Source organism: Papio anubis, chromosome 3, assembly GCF_008728515.1.
Source record: "Papio anubis isolate 15944 chromosome 3, Panubis1.0, whole genome shotgun sequence".
In the NCBI taxonomy this organism is placed as follows: domain Eukaryota; kingdom Metazoa; phylum Chordata; class Mammalia; order Primates; family Cercopithecidae; genus Papio; species Papio anubis.
In genome coordinates, this window is record NC_044978.1 from 49,249,052 (window position 1) to 49,275,097 (window position 26,046).

The window sequence follows — 26,046 nt, forward strand, 5'->3', positions numbered from 1 at the left end:
AATTTGGGTCTACCCAGTCAATCTCTGACTCAGCAATATTTTTCCCTTAAATTTTTTTTTATAAATAACTCAATAACCCATTTCACCACAGTTGATCTTATTGGCCATGGAGTCAATAAAAATTTAGTCGTTAAGGTCTCAAAACTTCATGACAAGATTACAAGTTGCAGTATATACTACCTTTGAGTGTTTTACTAGGAACTTTTGATTTTTCAAAAAATCACTTAGATATAATGAAGCTTAAAACAAAATATGAAAACATTTCTGGGGATTTCCCCCAGATCTTTCAGGTTTCCTGATAGAAACCATTTCATTTTTCAATGCAGTATGATATTGATCTCAAGCCACAAAAACTTGAGACATAATCAAAATTTCCGTAATTTTCTTTCTTAAAGAAAGGAAGAAAATATGGAGACATATTTTCAGCCCAGAAATCAATAGCCACATCAGGAAGACAAAAACATGCTTCAGTTATCTGCCAGGGTGCCAGGTTTAACAAGGTTAGACTATTCTCATCTGGTTTCTCATCACAGTTCCAGGTGGGATTAAATTTGCTTAGAATATTGATTGGCTCCCATGCTGCATCTTCTTCAAATGTCCAGGAAAAAAACTGTTTTTCTTCTTCTTATAGACTCAGTCATTAGCAGGAACATAGAAAAATCCATTTTTGTGCACCTCCTAGCCCTTTGCAACATTGACTGGTGTTCTACCGGTGACATTTCCATTCTCTTGGCTGTTTGGAAATTTCCTGGTAACATGTAAAGAATGACTCACTCAAATGCCTAATTAAAGTTGAATGACTTGGTGTGGACACCCTGGCCACCTTTTAAACAGCATTATTAAAACTGTGTTAACAATTTGCTGAGAGAAATAGTCATTGCCGATTTGAAGGAATGGACTTTGCTGTAGAAATGCATAGTTGGGTGCAGCACACCAACATGGCACAAGTATACATATGTAACAAACCTGCACGTTATGCACATGTACCCTAGAACTTAAAAGTATAATTTTTAAAAAAATTTAAAAAAAAAAAAAAGAAATGCATAAAGTTTATGGCCAAGTCGCACGTAGCAGGATGATTTCTTTTTCTAGCTCAGGAAGCTGGCCAGTTTGCAATGACATGTTATGATTCAGAGAATCTGGAGCATGTTGAAATCTACAGAGTGGATCCAAAAAATGTCCTATCTGTCAAAATAGCTGCTTAGCAGAAGCAATGGCCTTTAACCTCTCAAATCCTACTCAAGTCTTAAGGGAAATTAGTCTAATGGTCTTTATTGATAGTATTCTCTACTGAACCATGTTCCACTGTACGAATAGAAAATACAAAGTGATCAGCCATTTCTTTCTAATTTAGCCCCAGAGGTGAATTCTCTCTCACCACCAAAGAAAATAGTATCTTATTGGTTGAGGATGATGTCATACCTATAAGAGTACAAAATAATTTGCTTCTGAAGTATAAACAAGAATAACATCAGGATCTGTTTAGTGGACAAGTCAGCTACAAAAACACATGCACAGTACGATCCCAATTTTTGTGGGTGTCTATTTATATACAAATAAAAGAATAGGAATGATCATCTCTGAATAGTGGGATTTCAGGTAACTTTAATTTTTGTCTCTATGTTTCTTAATACTTCCAAATTTTTCACAATCAGCATGTTATAATCAGAAAAATAATCATTTTTATTAGAGATTTATTATCAGAGTAGATCTTTTCTTTTTTTGTTTTTTGTTTTTTGTTTTTCTTTAGATCCTTTCATATAAAGGAATTTTGTCATTCCCAAAGAAAATTCCAACATCTTGTTGCAGTATATTGCTTATGGAGAAGAGTGAGTGGTATGTGTCCTCTTTTTCACTGCAGGTTCTCCCCAGGATATAGCAGCCGTAAGAAGCCAAGCAGCCCTCCAGAGCATGCGAACGTCACGGCTGATGGCACAGAACGCAGGCATGATGGGAATAGGACCCTCCCAGAACCCTGGGACGATGGCCACTGCAGCTGCGCAGTCAGAGATGGGACTGGCCCCTTACAGCACCACGCCTACCAGCCAACCAGGAATGTACAGTATGAGCACAGGCATGACCCAAATGTTGCAGCACCCAAACCAAAGTGGCATGAGCATCACACATAATCAAGCCCAGGGACCGAGGCAACCTGCCTCTGGGCAGGGGGTTGGAATGGTGAGTGGCTTTGGTCAGAGCATGCTGGTGAACTCAGCCATTACCCAGCAACATCCGCAGATGAAAGGGCCAGTAGGCCAGGCCTTGCCTAGGCCCCAAGCCCCTCCAAGGCTGCAGAGCCTTATGGGAACAGTCCAGCAAGGAGCACAAAGCTGGCAACAGAGGAGCTTGCAGGGCATGCCTGGGAGGACTAGTGGAGACTTGGGACCATTCAACAATGGCGCCAGCTACCCTCTTCAAGCTGGGCAGCCGAGACTGACCAAGCAGCACTTTCCACAGGGACTGAGCCAGTCAGTCGTGGATGCTAACACGGGCACAGTGAGGACCCTCAACCCAGCTGCCATGAGTCGGCAGATGATGCCATCGCTCCCGGGGCAGCAAGGCACCAGCCAGGGGAGGCCAATGGTCATGTCTGGCCTGAGCCAGGGAGTCCCGGGCATGCCAGCATTCAGCCAGCCCCCAGCACAGCAGCAGATACCCAGTGGCGGCTTTGCTTCAAGCAGCCAGAGCCAAGCCTATGAGCGGAATGCGCCTCAGGACGTGTCATACAATTACAGTGGCGACGGAGCTGGGGCTTCCTTCCCTGGCCTCCCGGATGGTGCAGATCTTGTGGACTCCATCATCAAAGGTGGGCCAGGGGACGAGTGGATGCAGGAGCTTGATGAATTGTTTGGTAACCCCTAGTCAAGAGAGGCCCCAAGAGCCATGACTCGAGTGGTTAAAGCTTAAAAAGTAAAAAAGAAACAGGATGTTGACCCATCCTTGTTTTTTGTTTTTTTGACCCACGTAAACTGAGCAAAACTGCAGCTGGCTGACAGTGGAAGATCCAGGTGCCAATCCACAGCCCCGCCGGGCCTCATTTCACCTGATTTTCACACAGCAATCGAGATGAGCTGCCACGCAGATCCCTGCTGCGAGAGAGGGAGACACCCAGAGGAGCAGGTGGGAAGACGAAGCCAGCCAGAGCCCCTCTGCTCAGCCTCAGCGTGCCCTGTGATCGCCTGGCCCAGCAGGAGCTACTTCAGCCAAGAGGGACTGTTACCCAAGAGAGGTATCCTCAGACCCTCCTGCCCCAGGTCGGGAGACAGCAGCTTTGGAGACACAAAAGAGACAGAGCCTCGGCCAGAGAGAGTCCCCCAGAAGAGGCTGGGTGGTTGCACAGGCCAGGTGCACAGGTTGGAAATGCACTGAACTCTGGGTGCCAAGAGATGTAAGGCTTCGAAACATGCTACTGAATTTGGAGGGCAGGCACAAAGAACAGCGAGATAGTCACAGGGAGACAATAACAGATCCTACAGGCCTGTCTCCTGCCCCACGATGACCCTCAGGAATTGCAGAGACTCCGCTGTCACAAGGAGGGCAGGCTGAGTTTGGAGCACGGTCCATCCAGCAGTCCTGGGGCGTCTGCCCTCTGCTGGTGCCCCTGGTGGCAGTCCCTCCAGGTAGGGCTGGAGCCCGCTGGCGCCCAATACAAAACATCCAGGTGGGTTACATCTACTTCTGGCGGCCGCAGGGCAGAGAAACCCCTACTGGACGCTGTGTGTCTGCCAGCCTGGAGCCTTTGTCTCCAGCCCTGCCTTTATTCCTCCTTGCCTCCACACCAGCCTCCCCTCGCTTCTCCTTACAGACTATCCAAGAAGTGAAGCTTATGTCTTTAGGGAGCCTTGGGCAGAGTCCACATAAATGCAGGAAGAACTTAAGACAATGCCTGAAATGCTAAGGCAACACTGGAGTCTTCTTTCTCTAACGTGTAGAGTTGAATGAATATCTCTGCCTGGAACTGAGAGGGCTGCTCTGATGTTTGGGCATCGGTTTTTGTGAGCCACATCTGGTATGTCTGATATCCCCAGGAAGGAGTGGCCTGGAGGTAACTGGTTCAGGCTCCCTTTGGGCGAAATCCCGGAAGTGATGCTCTAAAATCCACCTTTCCCATCATCCCTACTCATCGGAAAGATAAATATAAAATCCCTGAGAGGTGGAGGAGCTAAAAAAGCAATTGCTCCACCTTACAAATTTGGATATAAAGGAGATGTAGTTTCTTTCATATGAGCAAAGTAGTCCTCTTCCAAAGTCCTGTACAGTTGTTCTCTTTGTCATTGACGCACATCTGCCCTAAGCGAAATCTGTCAGAAGGAATCAACAAGGCTCCTTGCCTCCCCTCCCAATCCCCCTTTTGGAGGCCCTTTGGCTTCAGTGTTGTCCTAAGTGAGAGTGGTGTGTACTTTTCTCCTGTCCCCTCCTCCCTCCGCGTCCTAGACACTGGCTGCCTTCTGTGCACTCCCAGGCAGCTCACCACAGAGGAATCGCAGCCTGTGGGGTTGGACTGGCCACACTCAGTCCTGAGAAGGCGAGTTGCCATGGAAAGCTGGGAGCAGAGAGGTTTGGAGAGGAGGCGGCGAGCAACATTGTCTTTGACTTGCTCTCAGTGTACCCCGCGTTGTAGATCTGCTCAGCAAGGGGCAGGATGTAAGGCCAGAGGTGCCTGGTGGGTGAGAAGTCCAGGCAGGGGCTGGGCGCCCTCTCCGAAGAGGTGGCAGCAGAGTGACCCTGAACTCCCCAGATGGGGACTCATGCCACTGGGGAAACTGAGTGGAAAGAGATGAAACCAAAAAAAAAAGCAAACAAATGAGAAGACACAGAAAACATAATTACCTTTTCCTGAAAGGTACAGGAAATAAATAAGCAATGATGAGAAACTGGAGGTGGCTAATGGAAGTGGGACAGGGGTGGGGGCTCCATTATCTTTTAAAAGCTTCCTCCAAATGCTCAGTACTAGGACCAACTAATAGAGAGAGAGATTTGAATACGGTGGTTTTGTTTTGGTTTTGTTTTTACTACGGTGCTGATGTATATGTAATGTCTAAAAAAAGTTATTTGTACATAAGTTTTTACAATACTGCAGATATCACTGGGTCTACTATCTGTAAAAAATATACATATAAATATATATATACTGTTTGTTTAAAATAGAGTATTTTTATTTCATTCCTTAACTCATCATCACAGCAGTGGTATTGCACTTCAGATGACATCTAATGACTAATTTGTACTGTATGACCTATGGGAACTTGCTCCATTTTATTCAGATTTTTCTAGTTTTCTGTTTTTACTTTGTACATTGAGCATTGCTTATTTCCTTTTAAGAAATGTACAGAACTCTGAAATGTAGAAATGAAGTGATGTTGACATACCACTTTTAAAGAAAACAAAAATGAAAATAAAAGATTATCTGAATCAATCCAAAGTATAGTTTTTTAAGATCCTCACTGGATCTCCAAACTTAATTAAGCAGACATTATTCCTGGGTTTTAATTGATTAACTGCAGTTCTTTTCTCAAAATTTTGATATCATTCTTTAAATATTTATTTAATGGGAGAGATCTATCATTCCCAGCCTTTGCATTCAACTTCTCAACTGATACTTTCTAAATTTACTGTTGCACTCTGAAGGATGTGGCAAAGGGAAGGGAGGAAAGTCAACTTTGCATGGAACATAGTGCAATCCATTTGTAGATTCAGTACCACAACAGTTCCATTTCCAACTGGTTCATCTGGAGGTAGGGAGGCTCCACTGGAAAAATAAATATTTTTGTCAAAAAAAGAAAAATCGGAATAGATTGAGGGGAAGTAATAAAGGTTCTCGTTCTACTTTAGTGAGCACTGTCAGTAAACAGCCTGCACCACCCCACTCCTACCAGGCCACTTTGCATCTCAAAGCCATGGCTTCACCTGCACCCACCCACAGAATTGAAAGTGCTTAGAAGTTTATATCCCTCTGGATTGACTTTAGCCAGTGACTCACTGGTGCAGGAGTATAAAAGCCCAGTTAACTTGTCTGAACAAAGTCAGATATAATTTTGCTCCAGAGCTCTACTGCAAGATCAGGCAAAGGCTGGGACTTGGTTTAAAGGTGCCCCGCAGGCCAGGCACTATGGCTCACACCTGTAATCCCACCAGCACACTTTGGGAGGGCAAGGCAAGCAGATCACTTGGGCCCAGGAGTTTTGTCAGAGGCATGTGAACCAGAGCAACTCCATGTTAAATAGGAGCTGGGTAAAATGAGACTGAAACCTACTGGGCTGCATTCCCAGACGGTTAAGGCATTCTAAGTCACAGGATGAGATAGGCGTTCAGCACAAAATACAGGGCACAAAGACCTTGCTGATAAAACAGGTTGCAGTAAAGGAGCCAGCCAAAGCCCACCAAAACCAAAATAGAGACGAGGGTGACCTCTGGTCTTCCTCACTGCTACACTCCCACTAGTGCCATGACAGTTTACAAATGCCATGGCAAGGTAAGGAAGTTACCCTATGTGGTCTAAAAAGGGGAGGCATGAATCATCCACCCCTTGTTTAGCATATCATCAAGAAATAACCATAAAAAGGGGCAACAAGCAGCCCTCGAGGCTGCTTTGTCTATGGAGTAGTCATTCCTTTATTCCTTTGCTTTCTTAATAAACTTACTTTCACTTTGCACTGAGCACTCACCCTGAATTCTTTCTTGCATGAGATCCAAGAACCCTCTCTTGGGCTCTGGATTGGGACCCCTTCCTGTAACATATTTCTCTGTCCTGTAACAGTCTGAGACCAGCCTGGGCAACATGGCAAAACCCCATCTCTATGGAAAAAAAAATACAAAACAGCCGGTCGTGGTGATGCGTTCCTGTAGTCCCAGCTACTCAGGAAGCTGAGGCGGAGAATCACCTGAGCCAGGAAGTCGAGGCTGCAGTGAGCTGTGATCATGCCACTGCACTCCAGCCGGGGTGACAGAGAGAGACCCTGTCTCAAAACAAAACCAAAAAAAAAGGGAAAAATAAAGGAGCCCCCTATTTTGGTTTTTCCCCCTTCTCTGTCCTGTTTCTCCCACTCCCTTTTTCACCTCTTGAGAGCCCTTTGTTAATAAATCACATAGATGTGAATCCACCTCTCCACTTCGAGGAAATGACCTAAGACTCATCAAACTTTAAAAAGCTTAGTATCACAACATGTTTCAAAACTGGGTTAAGGGGAAAAGTAGGCCACAGGATAAAGTCATCATCAAAAATAGGTACAAAACAAAGGTAAGTTTCAATATACACAAACCAAAAGAAACAAACAATTTAATTATGGAAGAAGAGGCCATCACTCCCCTTAGTGGGTTATGGTTCCAGACGGGTTGGCAAATAACCCCATGTAGGAAACAGTGTGGCATTGGGCTTTGTTCTTTTGATATGGGCTTGGCACTCTCCCAGAAAACATGGGATAGAAAATGAACTGATTCTGGGGTGGAGGGAGGGCACAGGGGGACGCTGACACTAGAAGTAAAAACGTGAAGCTCTGAGAAGAGTTGATTACTCCTAGTTCCAATCACTTCAAGCCACATATTTTTACTTATACTCGTTTGGCACTGGATGAATGGAATACCTTTCTCTTTTCAAATGAGTTCTTACATGTTTTCTTACTGACCTTTATAAAATCCTAGTGCAGTAAGTGTGGTGATGGGGGAAGAAAGAGGAAAGAATAAACATTTTTCTAGAAAGTCACTAGACATCTGCCCCCAGTGAGGAAAGATGTATTTTATTGGTGATTAAGGAACATTCCACAGCATTCAATGAGCTGTTTCTGCCTCTGACCATTCTTTTCAAGGAAGAGTGTGTCTGGAGAAAAAGGGTGAACATCAAATGACCTGGTTTTGTTTATTAATGACTTTTTTGGCCATACCCCACCCACCTCCAACCCCTAAAAGAAAAATGGGACAGGAAAAATTACCTGAAAATGGAGCAGAGCTACTGCTTTGGGTCACTAGTCTTTACATTTTTATTTTCTTTTTGATTTTTTTCCTCTTTTTGTGAATTCAGTTTTCTCCTCAATTCTCTTTTAAGTACTAAGGACATTAAATTCCTCCACTAGTGTCCTCTGGAGTAGTTGCCACAGACACATGCCTCATTTCATGCAACAGGTGGAGGTAATTACTGCAGCTCTTACACGTGGGGCCCAGGTGTCTCTGCCACACCCAGGACAGCTGCTAGGCCAGCATGGATGACCATGGATCCATCACTGGATCTCTTAACAATGCTCAACACAGAAAATCTTTAGGGCTACCAAGAATATGATTTTAGGTTTTAACTTCTCTTCAGATTCTTTAACTTTTTATTATAAACATTTTTAAACAACCAAGAAAGTAGAAAAAATAATACAACAAATACCTATATACTTATCAACTAGATGTAATTGTTAACACTTTGCCATAAATGCTTCATGTGTATATTCTGCAGAACCATTTCAAAGTACATCCAACCACTTTACCCCTTAATGCCTCGGGACACAGCTCCAGAGAATGAGGGTATTCTCTTCTCTAGCCACAATATAATTATCACACCTAACAATTAACATTAATTCCCTAGTATCATCTATCCGTATTCTATGCTTAAATTGTTTCCATTGTCTCACAAAGGTCATCCATAGATGTTTTTTTCTTTTTCTTTTTTCTTTTTTTTTTTTTTAAGACAGGTTTGCTCCTGTTGCCTAGGCTGGAGGAGTGCAGTGGGCGATCTCGGCTCACCACAACATTCACCTCCTGGGTTCAAGCGATTCTCTTGCCTCAGCCTCCAGAGTAGCTGGGATTACAGGTGCGCGCCACCACGCTCGGCTAATTTTGTATTTTTAGTAGTGATAGGGTTTCTTCATGTTGGTCAGGCTGGTCTCAAACTCTTGACCTCAGGTGATCCACCCGCTTCGGCCTCCCAAATTGCTGGGATTACAGGCATGAGCCACCGCGCCCGGCCCATAGTTGTTTTTTTCCAACCAGAATTTGAACAAGGATCTCACATTGCCATTTGGTTTTTATGCCCCTTAAGACTCTCAATGCAGAAAAGTTCTTCTCTATCCCCCACTTCCTGACATTGACTTTTTAAGGCAACAAATCTGATTTCTAAAAGTAAAATTGATCAATTTAGTAATATACAAAAAATGTACATGTAATTGTCAAACTGATCAGAAACCCACATCTCTGTGGCCAGAAATGGTTGCTCCCTGTAGCCAAATCTAATAGGAATGAAAATAATCAAAAGGTTGCCTGGTGACAATGCAATTAGAACAAAGGAAAATCTATCGTTTGAATGTTTAAAGTGACAAGGCCTTGATAGTCTGCTACAGCCATTGTCTATTTCCACGTGTTTAACCAAACTCTGTGTGTGTGTGTGTGTGTTTTACCCTGCCCAGAGCCAATTTAAATGCAAAACAGAAATTGTTTAAAAATCTTCAATTGTAAGATTTGGAAAGTTTCTTTACAACTTGCAAAGGACATGGTTATGAAGTAATTATGCCTTAGTATCAAAAATTTGCATTCTCATCCTTCATTGGTCTCAATGTATAAAACAATTAAAATGTCACAATCCAAGTCACAACCATAATTGATCAGAATATTAAGTAAAAAGGCCATAGAATCATAGCTTTTTAGCGTATTTTCCCTATTTTACCTAAAAGAAAACCAAGGCAGAGAGCTACAAAGTGCTGGGGTAGCACAGCCAGCAAGTGATAGGACAGGATAGGGTGGTCTGGTTCTGGAGTCTTCACTTCTTTGCTTCACAACCTCCTACTGATGGGGTGCCTTGTCCAAATTCAAATGGCCAGTGAGTAGGGGAACCTGAGTATGCAAATATGTCCACTCCCAGACCAGTATATTCTCAGTGTGCTTTGGGGTATTTAATACTGTACTGCTATTTGGGATGCAGGAGGTTATGTATTATGGGAACACTTGTATTTAAGTGTCTTTCTTTCTTTTTCTGTTAATATTATTCCTGGCCTTTTTAACTTCTATTGTATCCACAAAAAAAGAAAAGTACAATAAACAACTTTTGAAGATGCCCACACCAGACTCAAGGCTGTCCAATTTTCTTTGGAAAATTGACAGAGGGCCCTTTTCCTGATGTCAAAATGTGTTATATATGCTCACAATTCATTTTACCTTTTCTTTGAAAGCTGTGAGGTAGAATCGTTCTCATTTTACAGATGAAGAAAATGAGGAAAAGTCATCTGCATTGTGCCAGACAATGACTGCACATCAGGGTCAGAACAGCTTTGGGGGTTCTGCTGTACTTTCCATAACACCCTCCAAACCCCACATGACACAGGGCACACAGCAGAACCCAACCCAGGTTCTACGGTCGTGAGCATGACCCACCTTCCTCCGCCAAGAGAAAGAATATCCTCTTCGCACTGGTCCCTGGGCAATTCCTTGAAATGATATCCTTTTTCTCTTCTTCCTCTTGAAACTGTGCCTCAAAGAGTTAAAGAAACCAATGACTAAAGGAAATTCCTGAGTTTGGAGGATGGCAGATAAGAAAAGAAATAACTTACGGAAACACTGAAACTCTCTCAGCTTATGAGATTAAAAGAAAAAGAAAAAAATGGCTGAAATCCGTTGGAACCAAGATGGCTAACTGGAGTCTGCACAGAACAAGCTTGCTGATGTCACAGCTTGAATTTCCACGACATTTCATATTAACTCCCCTGGAATCTGCACATGCTACCCCTGAGGCAGCATAAAGAAATAACTGGACATGCCCAAAGACTTTCCAGACCTCCCCTTTCTTTCAACCAATCACCTACTAATCTCAGAATTTACCCCCTGACATTTTCTAATAAAAATACTGCTTGGAAGCCAGCAGAGGGAGACAGATTTGAGCTTGACTCCTATCTCCCTGTGAGTTGACTTGCAATATAAAGCTTTTGTTGGCTGGGCAGAGTGGCTTACACCTGAATCCCAGCACTGGAGGCTGAAGCAGGAGGCCTGCTTGAGCCCATGTGTTGGAGGCTCCAACCTGGGTGACAGCAAGACCGTCTCTTTTTTAAAATTAAATTTTTTTCTTTTCTCAAAAACCTGGTTTTGCATTATGGTCATCAGGCAGCAAGCTCTTTTGGCTTGGAAACACTTTTTACTTTATAAAGTACATTTTGATAACCTGTTTTTGTTTTTCTTTGGGTTTTTTTTGTTTGTTTGTTTGAGACACAGTCTTGCTGTGTCGCCCAGGCTGGAGTGCAGTAAGGCGATCTTGGTTCACTGCAAGCTCCGCCTCCCAAGTTCACGCCATTCTCCTGCCTCAGCCTCCCGAGTAGCTGCGACTACAGGCACCCGCCACCACGCCCAGCTAATTTTTTGTATTTTTAGTAGAGACAGGGTTTCACCGTGTTAGCCAGGATGGTCTCAATCTCCTGACCTCGTGATTCGCCCTCCTTGGCCTCTCAAAGTGTTGGGATTACAGGTGTGAGCCACCGCACCCAGCCTTTTATAATCTGTTTTATTTTGTGCTATCAGTTGATGACTCCCTTCTCTGGCTACTCTATGTGTTTGCCTGATGTCCCCTACATGCCTTCCTATCTGTTGTTTTCCTATAACCAATGAAAGGGCTCAGCTGCCTTATCAGCTTCTGTCTGAAACTTTCCATCAAGAGAGAAGCAGAGTGGCAGGTTACGTCAGTAGTCCTCAGAAAGGGCAGCACACGGGTCAGGCTGCTCTGTCCCCACACAACCGGTCATGACTTCAGCATGCATTTCTAAAACTAGGGCACAACACACTTCCACTGATGATATGGATGTACCTACCCCAAGCAAATTTCAATTCTTAAACAGGAAATGTATGCTCTAAAGGGTGTGTTTCTACAAAGCCATTTCAAGAAAAACAGAATAAAGACTTTATTTATTTTTATTTAACAAATGATACCAAATTACCTTCATGTTGGGAACAGCTTCTTAAAGGGAAGAGAAAAAGTTAGAATTGCCGCCTCAGTTTCTTGGCAATATTGAGGTCCAGATATTCATCCAGAAAGCTGTTTGCAATTCCCAGGGCACCTAGGAGGGTCAACAAGGCCAAAATCCCCAGACTCAGTCGGAAACCAGTGATCCTGCAAGGTGGACATGAAAGAGAAAAGTGACAAACTGGGTTGTAATAAGGAAGCTGAGAGTCCTGAAATAGGCTGTCCTATCATTGACACTGTCCAGAACATCTATATTTTTGCAATTTGAAAATTTTGGCTCATCACATAAATTAAAGGGAATGCCTAACCATACAGATCACTTGGTTTCTTTGAACATTCAAAGCATTATCAAGGCTAGGCAGGATTTTTCCTTGGTAAATTTCTGGAGACGATGCAAAATTTTTGCAAGGAACTAGAGTCCACATTCAGTGCACAGTTTTATACTTGCATTGTCCTATCTCATGCCTAATTGTGTATGGCCTGGCAAGACTTGGCCTCGCACAGTATGTATTACTTTTGCCACCACAACTCGCAGTGCTGTTAATATCTCTCAAGAGAAGGAAACTGACCCAGACCTTATCCTGCTACTTTTTGCATAAATACAAAATTAGTGGGTTCTCCTTACCGATTTTTAGCAGCTTCTGAATATCCCCAGAAGTATAGGTGACGGCCATATATGTACATCAGACCCAGACAAGTAGCAAAAACTATAGAGGGGGTGGGAAAAAAGAAAAGGCACAAAAGACAACAGCAGTCTCTTAAGATGTTGTATGAAGACCGAGAAAATATTCACAAAACACATATCGGACAAAATACTTATATTCAGAATACATCACTGGCAGGAATACAAAATAGTACAGCCACTTTGGGAAAAGTTCTGGTAGTTTCTTATAAAATCGAACATAACATTTGACTCAGCAATCTCATCCCTACGTATTTATCCAAGAGAAATGAAAGCATGTGTTCACAAAAGGACTTGTGTAAGAATGTTCATTGCAGCTTTATTCATAATAGCCAAAAACTGGAAACAACCCAGAAGTCTATCAACAGGAGAATGGATAACCAAGCTGTTATAGAGTCTATTCAATGGAATGCTACTCAGCAATGAAAACAAACAGATCCATGCAACACAATAATGCTGAGTGAATGAAGCATTACACAGGCTACATACTATATGATTCCAATTATATGAAGTTCTAGAATGGACAAAACTAAACGATGAAACAATCAGAAGTGCTTGCATCTGGGAATGAGAATGGGGACTGACTGGGAGAAGCAGGAGGACACTTTCTGGGTGGTTGCCATGTTCTAGATCTTTATAGAGATTTGGACCACACAGGTGTGTGTACTTCTCAAAATTCATTGAAGATTTATGCATTTTATTACATATAAAATTTGTCTGAAAAAGAAACATGAAATACAGTACTATGATGTTCTATCATCGCATCCAGTGAAACATATCATTGTCTTCTCTATGTTAGGGCTCCATTCCCTTCCTCAGCACCTCACAGATGCAAGTTGCCAGAGCCCTATTGTAAACATTTGGAGTCTGTGTGTGGGACTGTGATATGCTAGATTAAATTTATTATTTTACTTGGCTGCACTTTTTTTTTTCTTGAGATAGGGTCTTGCTCTGTCACCCAGGCAGAAATGTGTGGCATGATCAGGGCGCAGTACAGCCTTGACCTCCTGGGCTCATGCAATCCTCCCACCTCAGCCTCCTAAGTAGCTGGGACCACAGGTGTATGCCACCAGGCCTGGCCAATTTTTAAATTTTATTTGTAGAGAAAAGGCCTCCCTATGCTGCCCAGGCTGGTCTTGAACTCCCGGGCTCAAGCCATCCTCCTGTCTTGGCCTCCCAAAGTGCTGGGATTACAGGTGTGAGCCACCACGCCCAGCCCCATATCTACCATAAACCAGGTATTACTTTAAGGATTGAGGTTGGCAGTGAAAAAGATACAAGCTCCCTGACTTCATAGAGCACATATTCTCTCAGCAAAGACAGACAACAAAGACAAAAATGAGAAGAAAAGTATAAACTTAAAAGTGCTATGAAAGAAATGAAGAGACATGGGAGAGAGAGGAAGTGGAGGAGGCTGCCAAAATGGGGTAAAGGAAGGCTTCTGGAGGGGATGACATCTGTTTGGGGCCAGAGAACAGGAACAAGGGGACCAAGCAAAGATCTGGGAAGGAAGAGCTGGTAGACCCTTCCCAGGGTCTGAGGAAGCCGAAGAGTTCTGAACATGGTTCTCAGTTTTGAGACTCCCTGTCTAGGGAGTTACTCCCAGAAAGCCAATGAGAACAGTTCAGCAACAGTTAGTAGGTGACTGACTTTGGATGAGAAAGAATGAAAAGAAATTTCTGACAAGATACTCAAGAAATCCTTTCTGACAGGCATTCTGCCTCATTCAGCCTATCACAGAGAAATCCAGAGGGTCAAATGGCAGAGACAGAGTCCCATTACCAAAAGGCGCTTTTCTTATTAGTTGTTAATGTGCTCTTACATGACAAGGAACAGCGGTTTCATTCATGCCCTTAAGCGACACAAATATGAGTTGGAATAAAGTGAAGAAGTCTTTCTCTAAAGGACATTGTACCTGAAATTCCTCAGTTCACAATAAAAACTATAAGGAAGACAGTGATGGGGTTGCCTTTGAAAGCAGCTGGATTTTGGTTTATTTAAATCTTGGCAATCAAGTATAGACCAAAATGAGACAGTGAAAGTTACCAGAAAAAGGGGATTGAATTTCTCCAACGAAGGTAGCAGGGGCTGGTCTGACTCACTGTTAAACGCAGAAGCCAAGTTTAGAGAAAGCCCTCAGCTCACCAAGGATATCCCAGTCAAACAGAAAGTGGATGTTTGTGGAGTCGCTACATACAAACGGCAGCACTACATACTTGGAGACCTTTAAGAAAAGGTGCATGGGTTGTTGGCACAAATACCTACAGACCCGGCTCTGCACTTGAAAGGAAAAATTTCCCCACATTGGTGAATGTCAAGTTGGAAAAATTAATTAACATCTCTGTACCTCAGCTTCCTCATCTGTAAGGTAGAAATTAATTATAGACCCTCCCTCATATGAAGGCTTTAAATCCTGTAAATCTGACGCATGGGACAATGTATGCATAACACTTAAAAACACTACCCGGCGGCCTGGAGCGGTGGCTCGCGCCTGTAATCCCAGCACTTTGGGAGGCCGAGGCGGACAGATCATGAGGTCAGGAGATTGAGACCATCCCAGCTAACACAGGGAAACCCCGTCTCTACTAAAAATACAAAAAGTTAGCCGGGCATGGTGGCGGGTGCCTGTAGTCCTGGCTACTTGGGAGGCTGAGGCAGGAGAATGGCGTGAACCCGGGAGGTGGAGCTTGCGATGAGCCGAGATCGCGCCATTGCACTCCAGCCTGGGCGACAGAGCCAGACTCCGTCTCAAAAAAAATAAATAAATAAACCAGTACCTGGCACATAATAAGGGCTCAATAAATAATAGCCACAATGACAATTATTATTATTTTCTTTTTGAGACAGGGTCTCACTCTGTCACCCATGCTGGAATGCAGTGGCGCTATCATGATTCACTGCAGCCTGAAACTCTTGGGCTTGAGAGCTCCTCCCACCTCAGCCTCCCAAGTAGCTGGGACTACATGTGTGCCCAGATAGTTTTTTAATTAAAATTTTGTAGACACAGGGTCTCCTTTGTTGCCCAGGCTGGTCTTGAATTTCTGGCCTCAAGCAATCCCTCCACTTTAGCCTCCCAAATTGCTGGGATTACAGACGTAAGCTGCTGGGCCTGGCCAGCTATAATTATTAATGTGAATTGTTCATTCTGTGTTCTCTTCCTTCAATTAATTAGAATTATAGATGACCCTTGAACAACATGGGTTTGAACTGCACAGGTCCATTTATACATGAATATTTTCCAATAAATATACTGGATTGTGCAGGAGGTGGGTTTACAAAAATACACACATAAATATATTGGAAAACATTTTGGAGATTTGTGACAATTTGACAAAACTCACAAATGAACCACATAGCCCAGAAATACTGAAAAATTAGGAAAAGGTAGGTCACAAATGCATAAAACAGATGTAGATACTGGTCTATTTTATCATTTACTATCATAAAATACACACAAGTTTTTAAAAGCATTCAGCAGAAAGCCTATATAGATATATATATAAATTTTGTACAAAGTTAAAATTTATCAAAGCATACAAACACAGACCATAATACATGGTGCCATTTGTAGTTGAGAGAAATGTAAACAAATGTAAAGATGCAGTATTAAATCATAACTGCATAAAATTAACTATAGTAATACTGTACTATTATAAATATTTTGTAGCCACTTCCTGTTGCTATTGCAGTGAGCTCAAGTGTTGCCAAGTATCTGCTTAAAAGGTGATGCTAATCATCTCCACCTGAGCATTTCTTCGCTCCAGCAAATTGCGTATCACCGTAAAAAGTGATCTCTCAGGGTTTTTGCCTATTTTCATCAATGTTTAGTGCAATACCATAAACGTTGAATAATGCCATGAGACCCACACAGATTGCTACTAGTGGTGCTGAAAGTGCTCCCAAAAAGCAGAGAAAAGTCATGATATTAGAAGAAAAAATTGAATGGCTTAATATGTCTATAGATTGAGGTCTGCAGCTGTGAGCTATGGTTGACCACCACTGCAAGATAAATGAATTCAGTGCAAGGACCAGTGGAAAAAAAAAAAGAAGATGAAGAAAGGAAAAAGGAAAAGATAAGAAAAGAAAAAAGAAAGAAAAGGTGATTTGTAAAGCTGTCACTTGCAGCTATACCAGCAGGGGGAAAAACCTTGCACTTTTTCCAAAATATCTTTTTATCTCATATTGAAATGCAGTTTTTATGTGGGAGCAGGATTGCTATAAGAAACACATACTTGTAGACTCTAATAGGATTTGAGAAAAAGCAAAATCCTTATATGACAATTTTAAGCAAAAGGAAGATGAAGGATCTAAAGCTGAAGAATTTAATGCCAGCAAAGGATGGTTTGATAATTTTAGAAAGAAGTTTCGCTTTTAAAATATCAAGATAACAGGAGAAGCAGCTTCTACCAACCAAGAAGCAATACACAAGTTCCCAGGCACCATTAAGAAATCACTGAGGAGAAAGGATATCTGCCTGAACAGGTTTTTAACGCAAACAAAAGTGCCCTGTCCTGGGGATTAAAAAAAAAAAGTCACAAAGGACATGTATTAGTAAAGAAGAGAAGCAAGCTCCAGGATTTAAAGCAGGAAAGGATAGGCTAACTCTACTGTTTTGTGTAAATGCAGTCAGGTTTATACTCAGGATTGTACTTATCTATAAAGTTGCTAACCCCTTGAGCCTTGAAGGAAAAAGATAAACAGTACCTGCTAATCATTTGGTTGTACAGAAAAAAAAGCTTGGACAAGAGCCTCTTCTCTGGATTGGTTCCATCAATGCTTTGTTCCTGAAGTCAGGATGGAATTACCTTCTAACATTCTTTTGATATTGGACAATGTCCCTGACCACCCAGAACCCCATGAGTTCAACGCAGAAGGCATAAAAGTAGTCTACTTGCCCCCAAATACAACATCTTTAATTCAGCCTCTAAATCAGGGGGTTATCAGGACCTTTAAGGCTCATGATACAAGGTACTCTATGGGAATGATTGTCAATGTTATGGAAGAGAACCCTGATAGAAACAGCATTATGAATGCCTAGAAGGATCACACCATTGAAGATGCTAGCATTGTTACAGGAAGGTTGTGAAAGCCATCAAACCTGAAATAATAAATTCCTGCTGAAGAACACTGTGTACAGACGTTGTGCATGATATTCACAGGATTTACAACAGAGCCAATCAAGGAAATCATGAAAGAGATAGTGGCTGTGGTGGCCGGGCGCGGTGGCTCAAGCCTGTAATCCCAGCACTTTGGGAGGCCGAGACGGGCGGATCACGAGGTCAGGAGATCGAGACTATCCTGGCTAACACGGTGAAACCCCATCTCTACTAAAAAAATACAAAAAACTAGCTGGGCGAGGTGGCGAGTGCCTATAGTCCCAGCTACTCGGGAGGCTGAGGCAGGAGAATGGCGTGAACCCGGGAAGCGGAGCTTGCAGTGAGCTGAGATCCGGCCACTGCACTCCAGCCTGGGCAGACAGAGACAGACTCCATCTCAAAAAAAAAAAAAAAAGAGATAGTGGCTGTGGCAAAGAATGTGGGGGGATAAAGGGTCTCAAGATATGAATCTTGGAGAAATTCAAGAGCTAATAGACACCACGCCAGATGAATTAACATCCGACTTGGTAGAGACGAGTGCTCTGAACCACTGCCAGATGATAAGGAAGAAGACAGAAGAGGCAGTACCAGAAAACAAATTGACATTAGACAATCTGGCAGAAGGGTTCTGATGATTCAAGTCTGCTTTTTTACTTCTTTTATGACATGGACCCTTCTATGATACAAGCACTGAAACTAAAGGCAACAGTGGAAGAAGGATTGGTACTATATAGAAACATTTTTAGAGAAAAAAGCAAAAACGTCAGAAATATTTCTATAAATTTATACCTACTGCGCCTGCCAATTCTGTCTCTCCTTCTACCTCCTTCACCTTTTCTGATTCTGCCACCCTTGAGGCAGCAAAACCAACCCCTCTTCTTCCTCTTCCTCAGGTTACTCAACGTGAAAATTATGAGGATGAAGACCTTTATGATGGTCCACTTCCACTTAATAAATAGTAAATATTTGCTCTTCCTTATGATTTTAGTAACATTTTCTTTTCTCTAGCATGCTTTATTGTAAGAATACAGTATATGATACATAAAACATGGAAAATATTTATTAGTAGACTGTACTCAGTAAGGCTTCCAGACCAATAGGATATTAGTAGTTAAGTTTTGGGGAATCAAAAGTGATATGCAGATTTTCTACTATGTGTGTGGGGGACAGGGGGTCAGCGCCCCAACCCCTCCATTGTTCAAGAGTCAACTGTAGATTATTAGATTTGAAGACAAAGCTCATGTCATTTTCATCCTTGAATATCTAGCATATTGTTTGTCTCAACATTTTTTTCATTATTGAATTAAATTAGAATGAAGCCAAAGTTCATATATCTGCAACATAGCACTCTGACGCACACACTGTTTATTTTGTTTAGTCTCCAGGATTGGTAGCTATGTAGTTGCATATCTGCTCCTCTTTTTGTTTGTTTTTTTGAGATGGTCTCTGTCACCCAGGCGGGAGTGCAGTGGCACGATCTCAGCTCACTGCAGCCTCCACCTCCTGGTTCAAGTGATTCTCCTGCCTCGGCCTCCCGAGTAGCTGGGATTACAGGCATGCGCCACTACGCTCAGCTAATTTTTGTATTTTTAGTAGAGACAGGGTTTCACCATGTTGGCCAGGCTGGTCTTGAACTCCTGACCTCAGGTGATCCACCCAGCTGGACCTCCCAAAGTGCTAGGAATATAGGTATGAGCCACCATGCCTGGCCATATATCCGCTCCTTAATCATTTAAGCACCATAGTCATCATTAGAACACAGTTGACTGTATTTTAACATTACCTTGGTTGAAATACCACCCAGCCATCCACAATGTAATTATGAATATAGGATAAAACTCCACACAGTTTTGTCTGCGGAAAAAAATAAAGACATAGGTTATTTTATGAGAAAACTTTACACTGAAGCATTGATTTTTCATCTAGAGGTAAATGTTCGCCTATTTTAACAAAAGTAATATAAGAACTTACAAAAGAGTTTAAGTGACCTTTACATTTAAAATCAATCTTTCAAGGTTAAACATTGTTTAAACCTCAGAGCAGGGCCAAGAATCATTCTCCTACATATAAGTTGCCAGTAGTAGAAGTGAGTCATAGCACTTTCCCAAAAGACAGGCCTCCTGAGCCTAAAGATCACTCCATATCTTATCTGAAGAACTTAAGAGATTACTCAATTCATATTCAAGAGATTTCTTATTTTAAAAATTACCTCACATCCATTGCCTTCCACTTGAGTTACCCAGAACATTACAAAATGGTCTTTAAATAATTCCCTTAAAAATCTCCTGAAGTAAATGAGTGAGCATATTCATTCCCATTTTATGGAGGAATAAACTAAGGCCTGAGAGCCCAGACCAACATGCATTGCAGAGAATCAAAGATAGACAGCATCCATCTCTAGATTCCAAAGCTCTGTCCTAATGTCAAGTCATATTGCCTCTATTCATAGAAGACTTGGATGGAAAATCTGACACTAATTTAAGCAAAAGGGAATAGTTCTCTGGGAACTATAATTAATTCATCTGCATCTAACAAAAGGGAAAAAGATGAATTATATTCATCCTCCCTCCTAAGGTATACCTCCCAAGTGATCTTGGTTAGGTTGGCCAAGCTCTTTGCTGACAATTTCACCACCAGAAAGAACTTTAACGTAATGTGTGATGAGGTCTTGAGTAGATCCTGGTGGAAGGTCATAGTCTACAGGATTGTAAATGATCCCGTATCTTTCCTTCAGTAAGCCTCAAAGCTTGAATACTTAGTAGTACAAGGCAATTGATCTAGAAATAGATGATGCTGGTTGTTGAAGACCTAGGTCTTTTAGCCTGGGTCACCATAAGTGATCTATTTTCTCTGAATTTAAAAAAAAAAAAAAAAAAGCATAATTACGAAGCATAATTCTTCCCTCATTCTCCATAATCCCACAGAAAATTGTGTCTAGGTCAATTCAACTTTATTAGCTTATGCCTCAACTACATGGGAAAAAACTCCCCAATAATAACTCAGTCATCTTTTAAAGCTAGGTAAGAAACATGCATAATTAACAAGTTCAGTGCTCACAGAAAGACGTGGCTGAGGTAGAGTCCTGAAGCACATACGGAAAATTTTAACCCCACCAGCAAAGACAACAGCGCGGTTACCCACACACATCTCTAAGAGCCAGGAGAATGACCATCAGTCCCCTAAAAAATTGGAAATGGGGCCGGGCGCGGTGGCTCAAGCCTGTAATCCCAGCACTTTGGGAGGCCAAGCGGGCGGATCACGAGGTCAGGAGATCGAGACCATCCTGGCTAACACGGTGAAACCCTGTCTCTACTAAAAAATACAAAAAATTAGCCGGGCGAGGTGGCGGGCGACTGTAGTCCCAGCTACTCGGGAGGCTGAGGCAGGAGAATGGCGTAAACCCGGGAGGCGGAGCTTGCAGTGAGCTAAGATCTGGCCACAGCACTCCAGCCTGGGTGACAGAGCGAGACTCTGTCTCCAAAAAAAAAAAAAAAAAAAATTGGAAATGGATAATATGAATGCAAAATTGCTTTCTTCTTCCTTTTTGGACTGTTGTCATTACCACCCAAAAGGCCACTAGTGACCCAAGGAATGTCTTGTCTAAAGCCTAACACTGATAATCTCACAAACCGTAACTACAACTTTCTAGAACTCACAGAAGTAAACAAAGTTTTTCCTCCTGCTGTTTCTCATTCTTGGCATGATTTTGCTTCTGATGGTTGTCTTTCCATTAACGTCTTTTTGGGTGGCGAGGATAGGGTCAGTGAAAACATACTTGATAAAATTCGTACTTTATATTACAACTATGCAAAGAATAAACAGCGTTCCCAGGTTTCTTTTTCCTTGGCTAAATCCATAGACCTGTTTCCCACGAGGTAAATGGAGTAGCAGCAGAGGAAGGCTCTAGTCCTTTCACACTGACTGAAATTTTATATGAACTTTTTTGGAAACATAACACAACTGTCCCATCATTTATTGTTTTGTAATACACCTTAAATTATTCCAAATGTAAGCATCAAGTTTTTCCACAACATATTTTTATTCAAAATTAGGTGTGATAAGATTGTTTTAAAAGCACCTTCAAAAATAGACCAGGTTAGCCTTCATAAAAGTCTAATTACTTAGAGGTTTTTCTAGTGTCCTTGGCTTGGCATCTGGGAACAAAGAGATAATATTGTATAAGAATGTCCTAACTATGTAGAAACCACACTGCAGATGGCAGAAGCTCTTTGGGTGTCTGTCCACATTAGTTGATGGGCATGTGTGCTTTTGTGTCTCTTATCTGAAAGAGGAAGAAGGCCTTTGAGCAAGGAGAAAGGAAATAAAAATAGAGGGGATGTTTTGGAGTTCCCCCTGCTGCCCCCACAAGCTAGAGAACTAGTTTCACACCTAATGGGAAACCAGAGACCAGAACAGACGCTGACAGATCGTCCTCATGAAAAGCTTGGTGAGATTCCAGACACAAGCGGTGCCATGCCTCAGATGACAGAGGAGACAAAGTCAGGGAGAGTCACACCCTTAATCTCCCTCTGCCACAGACCCAGAGCAGCTCCTGGCGGTGGTGGAAGGCACTCCAGAACCTGGGGAGGGTACTGTACTCACAGAGGACTGGGGAGCAGGACAGTGGCACAGCCCCTCCCTTCAATTGCTTGCCAGCGGGAGCTGTGTTCCTGGGCACATCCCCTGTATTCCCAGAAGGAATTGGGAAGATGCGGAACGGGGGTGCTGGGATCCTGGGTGAGCAGTAGGTGGCTAGAAGTCATTGAGATTTAGGCAAGGATGTGATTGCAACTGCATTTGTGCTCACAGATGGCAACACCTGGAGTACTGGAGCAGCTTAGCACCATATCTCTGCACCTTTCTTTCTCAAGAAATAGGCCATTTGTCCCCTACAAGTGGCTGGTCACTGCTGAGCTCACCCCAACCTCACGTTCCAGTGTGCTCATTGTATTTTCACCCTGGTCCCTCTTTTGCTGACCTGCCTCAAGCCTTAGTCCCTCGGAAATAAGACTTTGCCCATTTCTTCCTATCATCTCTCAGAGATTGAAAATAATTATGTGACCGCCAGTTGGGTGCCCTGTTTGTTGCTGACAGTCTTCCCTGCTGCCTGCCTGGTGAAAGCACCAAGTATTGCTTGGCCTTGAAATACCTGGAATCCCATTCTACCTGCTAATTGTCACCTCCTCCAGTCCCTCCGCCATGTGACCGCATCCTTCTGCCTGATTCTGGGTCCCTCCAGGCCTGGATGGTATCCCCACAATAACACGTCCTCAGTAAGCTGTCAGCAGGCATGTTTAACTCAAGGGGACCAAACTCTGAAAATTACTTCTTGACAATCCTGTCAGTGGCTAATTACAGTTTCACTGACATGAAAACCAACATGAAAATAATGTATAGCCTCTTTTAAGTCATGAAGGCAGATATATTCTATCCTCTTATTACAGGAGATCCTCAGGAAAATTTCCCAAATGGAACAGCAAACAGCCTGCAGCAGCTGTCAGTTTCCCTGCTTGTGAGAACAGGGGGTATGGTTGATTATGACCACTGTCTCCTCTCCTGCATGTCCATATTGGAGAAACAGGCTGTCCATGGGAAAACAGGCTATCTACTCATTCCCTGGTGAGAGCCCTCTTTGAACAATCCCATGCTCCTTTGATATCGAAGCTTCCCATGAAAGCGATCTTCATTTGTCTGGGACTGAGGAATTTAGGGGGACATGGAGCTTTAAGTACTAAAACTGGGTAAGATCCAGAAGCACTGGAAAGAGTTGGTCACTCTGAGGGACAGTCCAGTGGGCACTGTGGAGACTGAGTAGTTAAAGCTGCTGAGACCCCTTGTTGTCCATCCCAATACCATGGAGCCTGGGCCCCGGGGGCTCAGGACTACTGTGCATTCCCACCTGGATCTGGTAGCCAGGAGCAGTGAGGATGGCCCCAAACTAAGTCCTATTTGGGCCTTGTCTCAGTCAATAAGTATACTACAAAGTTTATGTTATTTGGGGGTGGGGAAAAGAATCAAATTGTGGCCTGGCAGCTCCAAATCTGACAGTTCCTTCAACACTACTCTCCAAACTTTTCTGATTGCATAGCCCTAACAGTTGCACAGCCCCATAAAAATATGCACACATCCTCCTGTAGCAGAGGAGGCCCTCACAGGACCGTACTTGAGCAGGACATGAACTTCTACTGTGTTAAACCATGGAAAATCTGGGATTTATCTATTAGCACAGCTAATACATTCAACTGGAAAGGAATATCATATTCATTATAAAACAAACATAAAAATTAAAGGATGGAGGGCCAGGAAGCTGGTTCATGCCTATAATCCTGGGCCTTTGGGAGGCAGAGGCAGGAGGATCATTTGAGCCAGGAGTTTGAGACCAGCCTGGGCAACACAGTGAGACCTCATCTCTATAAAAACATAAAAATTTTTTTAAAAAATTTAGGGCCAGGAGCGGTGGCTCATGCTTGTAATCCTAGCACTTTGGGAGGCCGAGGCAGGTGGATCACTTGACGTCAGGAGTTCAAGACCAACCTGGCCAATATGGTGAAACCTTGACTCTATTAAAAATACAAAAATTAGCCGAGCATGGTGGCACGTGCCTGTAGTCCCAGCTACTCAGGAGGCTGAGGCAGAAGAATCGCTTGAACCCAGGAGACGGAGATTGCAGTGAGCCAAGATCACACCACTGCACTCCAGCCTGGGCAACAGAGCAAGGCTCTGTCTCAAAAAAATTTTTTTTTAATTAAAGGATAGGATTTTAAGAATCAGTATAAACAGATGCTCCAATATTTTCCTCACCCTCCCAGTGGATTACTTAGTGTATTCCTTCAATGTGGGCACATCACTTGGGAGACCTGTGGCCTAAAACTTTTTATGAATATTTTTCTATTTGACGGTGTCCAATGAACACAATATGCAACTTTGCTTGCAACAACTTTGTTCAGAAAATATGAAACATTCTCCTAAGGGAAAACTTCATGAGCCATTTCTAATGCCATGCTCATAGTAGATCTTTTTCTAAATAAAAACAGACAAAGCAATTCAAAGGAGGTTTGCTTCTTGCAGGTTTTTTGTTTGCTCCTGATTCTTTCTCCTCTTGTTTAGGTGACTCACTGAAGCAGTGGGCTGCACACTGCCATGAGCCGCTTGCACTCTGAATGGATGACCTGGCCTTGGTCTTCTGACTTTGGCCCCGGGCGGTCTTTTGGATGATTACACTGACTGGGATCAGAGCAACAGGTTAATATGCTCAGAAAAGGCTTGGGATGAGAGGTTGCTGGAGTTAATCTTTTTATAGAGATGTGTAACTGTCTAAATTGCTCCTTGTCAAGTAACTCTGAGTGGGGACACAATAGGTAGGTGGTGGCTGGTGGCAGGAGGGCATGAGTCCCACCACTGCCCTTCAGTGTTGCTGCTTATAGGGAACACAAAGAGCATGCAGGGAAGGGAGATTTGCATTTCCTCTGCATCCCAGCTCCTTCTTGTCCCCTGATCACTTGGAGAATCTCCCGGCTTATGTGACAGATGCTGCTTGGTATCTGCAAGGACAATGGAGTTTGAGGAGCTCATCACACAGAGTCACTCCGTCATTTTGGGAGATCCCTTTTTCTTTTTTTCTTTTTTTCTTTTTTTTGAGATGGAGTCTCACTCTGTCACCCAGGCTGGAGTGCAGTGGCGTGATCTCAGCTCACTGCAACCTCTGCCTCCTGGGTTCAAATGATTCTCCTGCCCCAGCCTCCCGAGTAGCTGGGATTACAGGCAGGTGCCACCACGCCCAGCTAATTTTTGTATTTTTTAATAGAAATGAGGTTTCACCATGTTGGCCAGGCTGGTCCTGAACTCCTGACCTCAAGTGATCCACCCGCCTTGGCCTCCCAAAAGTGCTGGGATTACAGGCATGGGCCACTGCACCCAGCCCCTAGCCCTTTATGATAAGTGAGGGGATAAGGGCATCTAGTGCTTTCTGCTATTGTCCATGATGATTACGCTTGTAAGAAAATAGTAATATGTTTACTGTCTCTTTTTCTTCTACTTTTTTCCACTCATTGCAAAAGTCAGTGGCCCACATTAATGTAATCTTATAGTTGCAGAATATCTGAGAAATCACTATTCTTGTAAATTTTCCTTTCTCCATAGTTTTTAGACATGCATTAAGGTCACTCATTTTAATTTCCAAATTTCAGAATCAGAATTCAAAATGACATTGAAAAGTTAATAAAATGTAAAACAAAAAAAAACAAAAAAACCCAAAAAAACCCAGAATCACAGTAGAGTGAGAAGAGGCTAATATTTCTAAAGGGTACCAAGATCCACGATGATTAGGCTTACCTGTGCCTTGTGGCAGGTTAATTTTG

General features: G+C 42.8%; 2 protein-coding genes across 12 annotated transcripts in view; one reads left to right on the forward strand and one right to left on the reverse strand.

Moving 5' to 3' along the window:
- MAML3 (mastermind like transcriptional coactivator 3) overlaps positions 1 to 5,416 on the forward strand; it is a 436,712-nt gene extending 431,296 nt beyond the window's left edge. Inside the window, exon 5 of the mRNA XM_009207594.3 lies at positions 1,862 to 5,416. Within this exon, the coding sequence (XP_009205858.3) occupies positions 1,862 to 2,862 (1,001 nt within the window). The 3' untranslated portion in view covers positions 2,863 to 5,416. The remainder of the gene's footprint in view (positions 1 to 1,861) is intronic.
- The window catches only part of MGST2 (microsomal glutathione S-transferase 2), a 57,751-nt gene that overhangs the window by 8,379 nt on the left and 23,326 nt on the right, over positions 1 to 26,046 (reverse strand). For 2 of the 11 annotated variants that reach the window (XM_017959053.2, XM_003899207.4), the window contains exons 3-5: positions 19,473 to 19,543; positions 12,537 to 12,618; positions 11,828 to 12,058 (exon numbers count right to left, since the gene is read on the reverse strand). In XM_017959053.2, coding sequence (XP_017814542.1) covers positions 11,926 to 12,058; positions 12,537 to 12,618; positions 19,473 to 19,543 — 286 coding nt within the window. In that variant the 3' untranslated portion in view covers positions 11,828 to 11,925. Of the gene's footprint in view, positions 1 to 5,134; positions 5,750 to 8,891; positions 10,436 to 11,827; positions 12,059 to 12,536; positions 12,619 to 19,472; positions 19,544 to 26,046 lie in introns of those variants that run through there. The other 9 variants (XR_002521870.1, XR_001902890.2, XR_001902889.3 and 6 more) reach the window with 9 other exon arrangements.